General features: G+C 53.9%; 1 protein-coding gene across 1 annotated transcript; it reads left to right on the top strand.

Annotated features, from left to right (window-relative positions):
- Window positions 1-3,089: 3,089 nt before the first annotated feature.
- Window positions 3,090-8,866, top strand: CD19 (CD19 molecule). Its single transcript, XM_061208782.1, has 15 exons — window positions 3,090-3,180; window positions 3,432-3,719; window positions 4,043-4,246; window positions 4,365-4,658; window positions 5,693-5,803; window positions 6,074-6,122; window positions 6,446-6,534; window positions 6,920-7,033; window positions 7,156-7,260; window positions 7,343-7,411; window positions 7,519-7,575; window positions 7,671-7,727; window positions 8,305-8,397; window positions 8,500-8,602; window positions 8,713-8,866. Exons 1-14 carry the CDS (start codon window positions 3,090-3,092, stop codon window positions 8,586-8,588), a joined length of 1,710 nt encoding a protein of 569 aa, XP_061064765.1. The 3' UTR covers window positions 8,589-8,602; window positions 8,713-8,866.
- Window positions 8,867-9,265: the final 399 nt, after the last annotated feature.

Raw genomic sequence — 9,265 nt, 5'->3', positions numbered from 1 at the left:
CCTCAGAATAAAGTCCAGACTCCCTGTATATGTGGCAGGGTTTCTTGGGAAGGGCATGAAATGTTGCCTGTGAATAAGGTTCCGGTCAACTATCAGGCTTGGATTTTAACCCGAGACCCTGGGAGTCATTGAAGGCTGTTGAGCAGTGGAAGCACACGGCTAATTCCAAGGAAACACTCTCTGTGAGGAATGTGGGTGGGAAGTAAAGGAGGTAGAGGACAGAGAGCCCACAAAAGAAGCTGTTGAAATGGTTCTGGTTGAGAAGAGTCCAAAATAGGAGAAAATTGACTCTAGATATATTGAGGATAGAAAATGAACTAGCTTTGGTGACTGAGTACATGGGGGAAAGAGAAAAGAAAGTTTTCTGTCACTCTTCCTAACTTCCTTCCCTTTTTATTTATTTATTTATTTATTTTAGTTGATTTACAATATTATGTTAGTTTCAGGTGTACAGCAGAGTGATTCGGTTGTATATATATATATATATTTTTTTTTTTTTCAGATTATTTTCCATTATAGGTTATTACAAGATATTAAAGATAGTTTCCTGTGTTATACACTAAATCCTTGTTGCTTATCTATTTTATGTATAGTAATTTGTATCTGTTAATCGCGTACTCCTAATTTATCCCCCCCCCAACCCCGTTCATTTCCCCTTCGGAAACCATAACTAACTTCCTTCATTTATACAACAAACACTTATTGAGCACCTACTGGATGCCAGTGAACCAGGCAGTAAAGACCCCTGTTGTAGCACAATGAATAATCTAGGGCAGGAGACCAATGAGAAGACTAAAAAATAAACAAGCAGACTTTGGGACTGGGGCAAATGCTGGGAAGGAAATAAAACAGGCGTGTGAGGTTAATTTCAAAGTACCTGGGGTGTCAGGAAAGGCCTCTCTGAGGAAGCAATGTTTGAACTGAGAGTTGAGCAATGGAAAGGAGCCAGTGGAGCAAAGAGCCAAGAGTAGATCCAGGAAGAAGGGCAGCAAGTGCAAAGGCCCTGAGTCAGGGGCAGAGTGGCGGAGAGTTGAGGTAGGAAATGTAGTCACGGGCAGCCTCCCTCAGGCCTTTGGAATATTTATTTTAGGCAGATAACAGTCGCTGGAGTGTTCTAAGCAGGGAGCTGACATGCTCTAGCAAGAAGACTCTGCTTGTGAGGCAGCTGGGAAGCTAGTGAAGGGATGAGAGAGATTCTGTTGAAGGAAAGGCAGATGGGGTCCTGCCCCCTCACCGGCTCCATTCTCTTCCCCCCTCCCCAGCCACCCCAACCCCCACAAAGGGAGGTGGGGGCCCTGCCAGCCGGAGGGTCCCCTGGGGTTTGCCTAAGGCAAACAGGAAGCCACAGCCCAGTGAGACGGGCCTGGGAACCAGCAACTGAGAAAGCAGGTCTCCTGGGTCCCTGGCCCTTTTCCTTCCGTGACTGCAGCAGTGACAGACACAGAGATTCACATGGAGGGGGTGGGGCGGGGTGGGGGGGAGGGGAGAGAGAGAGAGAGGAGACATGGAGGGGTATGTGGCAGAAGAACAGATTGAAGAGTCAGGACGCCTGGGTTCTGGTGCCCAGTTGTACCACCAGCCCAGTGTGTGATCTCAGGCAACACCCTGCCTTTGGTGGCGGGGGAGGGCTCGATTTTCCCACTTCTAAATGGTTTCCTTCCATCACTGAAGCAGGGGCTTCCTGGGGAAGAACTGGGAGACAAAGGGGCATTAACCATCAGTCATTCCTCAGTACCGCTGCAAAGGAGCCCCAGTGGCAGAATGGCTTGAACCCTTAGCTATTAATGGACACTGTCTCTCACGAACTGAGAGCGCTTGCTATGTGCTGTGTTGGGCTACAAGCGCCGTATGTATATCATCCTGTTTAATCTCCGCAAACAATATATATTTTTTTAATTTATGAAATTTATTTTCTTATATAAATTATGAATTTCTCTGGGTAGACAGCCTTCACCTTACTGCACTGATAGCACATCTGTAATACCAAGCTACAGGACAAGTCTTAACAAGGTCTGTATTCAACATAGCACTTGCCTACTGGGCACTGTAGAGCAGGATGAGGAAAAGCCAGGATCCATCTCAGGTGAAGAAGGGCGAGGGGGCAGTGTGTCTCCCCTTCCGACAGTTGTTTTTCTCTGGGGAAGGGGAACATGCAAAGTTATGTCTGGATTCTGGAAGTGGGAGGAGATCTTGGAGGCTGAGAAGCCCAATGCAGCACTGCAGCTCGGCTCCCTTTACCTCTGAGGGAAGCAGGGACTCCTCTTTCACTCATCCGTAACACGTCACTCTGGCCTGGCTGATGCTTTGGGGAAACGGGGACAGGCGTCATCATCGAATTAGCAGCAATTAAGAACAGGCCATACACTGCCACAGTGTGGAGGTGTCGTCCTGGCCCCAGGGACCTGAAAGCACAAACAATATTTTGAGACTATGGTTATTATCCCCAGTTTACAGAGAAAGAAACTAAGGCTTAGAAAGATGAAGACATTTAGCCAAGTGGCGGAGGTGGAGGATTCAAACTCAGGTCTGCCAGATCCCACCGTATGTGTGATGGGCTGGTTGTACGGAGGTGGAGAAAGGCCCAAGAGATGTTGGTTGAATGAATGAAGGGTGTGTGTGTGTGAAAGGAAATGAACTAAGAGCCTGAGGTTGAAGGAGGGAGGAGGGGGAGAAGGAGAGAGCCTGGACCCAGTCATTCAACAAATATTCCTTGGCGCCTACACTATAACGTGCCAAGCACTGTTCCGGGGCACTGTGTGTACAGTTGTGAACAGGACAAAGTCTCTGCCACAAGGGGCTTTCTAGTGGGGAAACAGAAATCCATCAAGAAAGGAGACACACAAATAAGATCATCTCACATGGTGGTAAGTGCTGTGATGAAAATAAAACACGGTAGCGGGGAGGAGGCGAGTTTTGTGGTTCTGGAGGGGTGCATGGAGAAAGGGCCTGAGGCATGACCACCCCTTCCTCTCCGGGGGGACTGCCCGTCCTCCCCCGCAGACGCCCATGGTTCAGTGCCCACCAGGTCCCCGCCTGCCCCAGCATCCCCTGCGCGGCGAAGCTGGGGTGCCCCGGGGAGTCTGGCCACCATGCCACCTCCTCTCCTCCTCTTCTTCCTCCTCCTGTTCCTTACCCCCATGGGAGTCAGGCCCCAGGAAACACACCTACTGGAGGCTAAAGGTATGTCCGGAGGGCAGAGGTGGATGGAAGGGCTGGAAACCTGGGTTCCGGTTGGGTGCCCTTGGCCAAGTCACTTACCCTCTCTGAGCCTCCATTTTGTAATATTTGTAAAATTCAGGGGAGGACTGCAAGGACTCTGAGGACGTATCCACTCCCAGCTGGTGGGGTCGTCGGCTTTATAACCCAGTGTGAGGAGTGAAGGGGGCTAGGGGCTCCTCACTCCCCACCCCCATCCTTCTCTCTCTCCTCAGAGGGAGGCAATGCCGTGCTGCCATGCCTTGAAGGTCTCTCAGATGGTCCCCCTGAGCAGCTGGCCTGGTTTCGGGGCTCCCAATCAACACCCTTCTTAGAGCTGAGCCTAGGGTTACCAGGCCTGGGCATCCATGTAGGGCCCCTGGGCACCCTGAAGGAGCCCCAGGGAACCTTGCTGTTCATCTTCAATGTCTCCGACCAGATGGGGGGCTTCTACCTGTGCCAGCCAGGCCCCTCTTCTGAGCCAGCCTGGCAGCCTGGCTGGACGGTCAGCGTGAAGGGCAGCGGTGAGGTCCGGGCTGGGGCAGGGAGGGCTGGATGAGAAGAGGGAGGCCCACCGTAGATGGAGGAGGTCCAGCAGCTGAAATGGATCTGGAGGGAGGGGCTGGAGGGTCCGAGGGACAAGCTGGGAGCCAGTTTTAGGTGGCTTCTAAAAACTGCTGTGGCTTCGTGACGTCAGCACTGCGCTGCTCTGTATTTGTCTTTCACTCTTTTCTCTGAGTCGCCGTTTCTCTGTCTCTCTCTGGGTCTTTGCCTCTGCCTTTCTGGGTCTCTGTATCTCTCTGCCTCTCCTAGATGTCTCTGTATCTGGTTCTGGGTATCTTCCCAGGAGAACTGTTCCGGTGGAATGCTTCAGACCTAAATGACCCAAGCTGTGGCCTGGGGGACAGGTCCTCAGAGGGCCCCAGGCCCTCTTCTGGTCACCCCACAAGGTCCCAGATCTATGTGTGGGCCAAGGACCACCCTGAGATCTTACACACAGACTCTGCCTGTGCCCCACCTAACGGCACTTTGAACCAGAGCAACAACCATGGTAAGGTGCTGGGGGAGATGCCAGGAAGTGGGGGGATGGTAACTGGGAACTGGATGGTGTGCAGGGGAGGAGACCCCCAAGGACTACACTTTCCTAGCCTTGGCTCTCCTTGCCCCAGACCTCACTGTGGCCCCTGGCTCCACACTCTCGCTGTCCTGTGGGGCATCCCGTACCTCATTGGCCAGAGGCCCCATCTCCTGGATCCATGTGCGTCCCAAGAAGCCTAGCATCAAATTGCTGAGCCTAAACCTGAGTGAGGATGCCCAACTCAGAGAGATGTGGGTCATGGGCACCCTCGGGGGAAAGGCTGTTCTGTTGCTGCCCGAGACCACAGCTCAAGATGCTGGCATCTATCATTGTAACCATGGCAACGTGACCACCCAGGTGCAGCTGAAGGTCACTGCCCAGTCAGGTAGAGTTTCTCCCAACTGTGGGGCATCTGAGTGGGGCTACTGGGAAGAACCGGAAGCACGGCAACCTTGGTTCCCCAACCTGAGGGCTAGTAGCAGCCTCATCCCGAGCCCCAACCTCTACACTGAACACTGACCCCAACTTTTTCCTCCCTTGCTTCCAAGACACTACTTTTCTGGGTCTTTTACCACTGGTTGTTCCTTCCCATCAACTTTGGGAGAGGCTTCCTTCCTCCCTCATTCCTCACTGTTGGAGCCTTGAGCCCTCTTCTTATCCCTGTCTACACTCTCTCACCCTTGATTACACACTCTTCCTGTTTGACCTCCTTTACTCCCATGGCTCCTTAGGCCACCATGCCTTGGTGACTCAGTTCCATACACCCCACACCCAGCCAACTCCTGGCATTGCCATTTGATGTCCCATGGACATTGCAGGCTCAACATGTACAAAATCAAACTTGATATCTTCCTCAAGCACAGTCTTCTAGGTGGCCCTAGAAGTGAAGGACACTACCACCTGCCCATGTGCCCAAGCCAGCAACCTGGGCATCCTTCCTTTCCTCACCTGTCCACCAAATTGGCCATAATGTTCTGCCCATTCTGTCTCCCTTCTTTCAATCCTACCATGCTACTGCAACCACAATTCTCAAACTCATCCTGAACTTTCCCTCCAAACTTGACCTCAGCAGCACATTGCCGCATCTCACCTCTAACCTTGTGAACTCGACTCTGCCCTTTACGTTGACCATGGCTGTCCTTAACTGCAGCAGGAAGCTGATCATTATGCTCCCCTTAATCCTAACATTGTGTCTGACTATAGTCATAGTTTGTTCATGGTTTGCTTAACAGATGCCACTCCAGGCCCCGTGCCAGGCTCCGGGTCCTCAGAGGGAGGGAGGAGAGCCCTCCCTGTAGCTTGGGATGTTGAGGATCTGTGTCTTGCCCCGGCCCTCCAGACTTATGGCCCTTTGAGGTCTTGAGGCTGGACAGCAAGATGCCAGCCCGGGGTCTTCATCTCATAGCTCCTTCCCCCTAGCAGTATGGCATTGGCTACTGGAGACTGGTTGCTGGATAGTCCCTGTTGTGACTTTAGTTTATCTGATCTTCTGCCTGGGTTCCCTGGTGGGCTTTCTTCATCTTCGAAGAGGTGAGTCATGTCCCCCAGCTGGTCTTCCCAAACTTACCCCTCCCTCCTCAGGAGAGGCCACACTGGCCAGTCTGACAACCATCTGTTTCTCCTCCCACACCTCCCCCACAGACCTCAGAATCCTGCCCCCACTCCTTTTCTACCGCCTCCCCCAAACTACCCGAGCTCTTTGGAATTTGAAATCCCATCTCCTCCAAGTGACTTCCCCAGCATCCCCCAAATCTTCACTCTTGAGTCCCTCCTCTGATCATTCCCCTTAACTCCCACCAGCCCTGATCCTGAGGAGGAAAAGAAAGCGAATGACAGATCCCACTAGAAGGTAATGATGCCAGCGCCCTCCAGGCTCCCACTCCTGCACTTTCACCTTATGCTTTGCACTTGCTGTTTCCTCTGCTCAGGGTGTCTTTTCTCCATCTCTATGGTTGAAATACTGCCCAACCTTCAAAGCCCAGCACCAAAGCTACCTCCTCTGTGAAGTCCTCCTTCGAGTGATCGCAGACCCCTCTGTAGGCTGTGGCAGAACAGAGGTGCTCATAACAAGTGACCACATTTTAACCTCTGAGGGTCTAGCCTGAATCTTGAGTGTCCCCTCCAGTCCCCTCCAGGCCTGGCCTCACAGTGCAATTCCCCTTCCTCCGCCAGGTTCTTCAAAGTGACGCCTCCCCCGGGAAACGGGGCCCAGAACCAGTACGGGAACATGCTCTCCCTCTCCACTCCCCACTCAGGCACGGGTAGGAGGCACCGCCAGGTCCCTGACCCAGAGCTAGAGCCCCACCCATTTTCCTCATCCTTCTAGACCCCTGAGCTCCTAGCCTTCCCGAGCTCGGAGCTCCGCTTTCAGAAAAGAGCCCACCCCATGGTGCGGAGTCCCGCCCAGACTTGAGCCCCGCCCCCAGGACCAAGGCCCGCCCCCATAACTCGTCCCCGCCCCCAGACTCGGGACCTGAAGTCCGGTTCTGACCCCAGAACCTCGCCCGAGACTTCAGGCCACGCCTCTAGATTTAGATCCCGCCCCGCTGGCTCAAGGCTGGGTACCTAGACCCGGAGTCCTCCAGCAGGCCCTGAAGCATCCTCTGCCCGTAGCCCTGACCGCCCCCATCTCCTCTCACCCGCCAGGACGCGCCCTGCGGTGGGCTGCGGGCCTGGGAGCCACCGTGCCGTCCTACGGAAATCCGCGCAGCGACGTCCAGGAGGCCAGAGCCGCGGGGTCCCGGAGCCCACCAGGAACCGGTGATTGAGGGGGGTGGTTACTCACATAGGAGGTGTTGCAGCGGTCTGTGGCGGGAATAGTGGACTGGGGCCTAGAGGAGGGGGGCCGTGACCCGGTTCCCACCCCCATTCCCAAACCCCACGCCCAGAAGAAGAGGAAGCGGAGGCCTATGAGGAGCCGGACAGTGAGGAGGGCTCCGAGTTCTACGAGAACGACTCCAGCCTTGGGCAGAACCAGCTCTCCCAGGGTAAGACTGCCCTCCCTCATCCTCACCTTCTCAGCCGGGGTGGGCTGTGGGCCCTCCCTGGATCCCCCTCCTTCTCCACCAGATGGCAGCGGCTATGAGAACCCTGAGGAAGGGGTCTTGGGTCCTGAGGATGAAGACTCCTTCTCCAACGGTAATCTGGGGTACTCGTGGGGCCTCATAGACTTGGGAGAACCCACAGGGCTGTGGATCCCCTACAGGGCCGGAGTGGTCCCTGGAGTTCTCTTTTTTCGGCAGCAGCTGAGTCTTATGAGAATGAGGATGAAGAACTGTCCCAGCCAGTTGCCAGGACAACAGGTGTGTGTGAGGATGGTCACATTCCTGCCGGGTGGGTGGCGGTGGTGGTGTGTGTGACGCGAAGGCTGGGAGTGACTTCCCTCTTCCTTCTCCAGACTTCCTGAGCCCCCATGGGTCAGCCTGGGACCCCAGCAGGGAGGCAACCTCCCTTGGTGAGAAGTGCTTGGGACCTGCCTGTCTTGTCCAGATTGGGTTGATGTGGCCTTGGCTCTAATGTCAGGCCCGACCTTGACCTTGGTTCTGACCCCAAACCCAAGCCCAATCCTGACCTTAGATTTCACTCCTAACTCTAACCTCAACACTGACCCCAATGCCCATCCTGACGCCCAGTATTCACCCCATCCCTCATCATCAACAGCAGCCCCAACCCCAATCCAGTTCCAGCCTGGACTTTGACCTCCAGCTCACCTCAGCCCCAATGCAGACCTCAGCTTTGACCTGAGCTGTCTCTACAACCTCCACACAACTCTGACTTTGACTCCTTCCAATTCCGTTCTTCACTTTTTCTCTGACCACGACCATAATCTAACCACACGTGATCAAACCCTACAACAAACAAGGGCCCAGAACCTGATGCTACCCCTGTCACTCCTTCCTAATACAATATTGTTCAAGCCTTCCACTTTCCTCTGCCCCTAAGACTCCCTCAGTATCTTAGGCTGCACTTCCCTTCCCCAAGCCCCCAGCATGGCTCCCAGGCTTCCAACTCTCCATCCCCTGGCCAAGCAGGGTCCCAGTCTTATGAGGATATGAGAGGGATCCTGTATGCAGCCCCCCAGCTCCGCTTTGTTCAAGCTCAGCCTGGTCCCAGTCATGAAGAAGGTGGGTGCTTCTCCTGCTGTCTCCCATTGTCCTCTGAGGCTTCCTCCCTCCCAGCTGACTTTCAGCTCCACTTATATCTTACTCCTTCCTGGTCCTGACCAGATGCAGACTCTTACGAGAATATGGATAATCCCGATGGACCAGAACCAGCTTGGGGAGGAGGGGGCCACATGGGCACCTGGAGCAACTAGGTGATTCCCTTCAGGTGAGCTGGGAACTGCCCTCCAGGGATGGGAAAGAAGACGGGAGATGAATAGGGATGGAAGTGGGGTGCTGGCTCCTGGACTGCTCCCCATTACCATTTCTTCTGCATAGCATGGGCCTCCTCAGGCCCCTGAGATCCACACCTGACTCTGAAATCTGGGACCCCCAGCAGATGGCGCCAGCCTCTGGAGCAGTGTTACTCAGGATGCGTGTTATCTGTGTACACACACAGTGTACACAAGCGAAACTTCGGCCCCCTTTGCACTCCCCAAATAAACTCAGTGAGCTCTTCCAATCCTGTGACATAGTGCCCTTGTGTGGGAGGGGAAGGGAAGGTGAGGATGCGTGTATTCCCATCCCCTCTTGAATCCAGCGGAGGAGGGAGAACTGCATCTCCGGAACCACAGGGCCTTTTCCCTGCCTGGGGCTTGGCCTGCACTCATCTCCCTCACTTGCCTGCCATTCCCGCCAGCCAGTCATTCAATCATTGTTCATTCAGCAGTTGTATTCGTGGTGCCCAGTGAAGACGAAGCAATCCAGGAATTGGCAGTCATCACTGCCATTTATTGAGCATCTACTATGTTCTAACATCAATGAAGGCATTTAACCTTTCTAATCATCTCTTATGTGCCAGGATTGTATCAGAGTATTTTATGCATACTTT

Source organism: Eubalaena glacialis, chromosome 13 (assembly GCF_028564815.1).
Source record: "Eubalaena glacialis isolate mEubGla1 chromosome 13, mEubGla1.1.hap2.+ XY, whole genome shotgun sequence".
Taxonomy (NCBI): domain Eukaryota; kingdom Metazoa; phylum Chordata; class Mammalia; order Artiodactyla; family Balaenidae; genus Eubalaena; species Eubalaena glacialis.
The sequence above is the reverse complement of the archived record's forward strand: the minus strand, read 5'-3'. Positions and strand labels throughout refer to the sequence as shown.

Coding starts and splice junctions, on each gene's coding strand:
- CD19 (XM_061208782.1), top strand. CDS start 3,090: ATGCCACCTCCTCTCCTCCTCTTCTTCCTCCTCCTGTTCCTTACCCCC. Junction 4,659..5,692: donor GAAGGTCACTGCCCAGTCAG/GTAGAGTTTCTC, acceptor CCTTCCCCCTAG/CAGTATGGCATTGGCTACTG. Junction 6,535..6,919: donor CACTCCCCACTCAGGCACGG/GTAGGAGGCACC, acceptor CTCACCCGCCAG/GACGCGCCCTGCGGTGGGCT.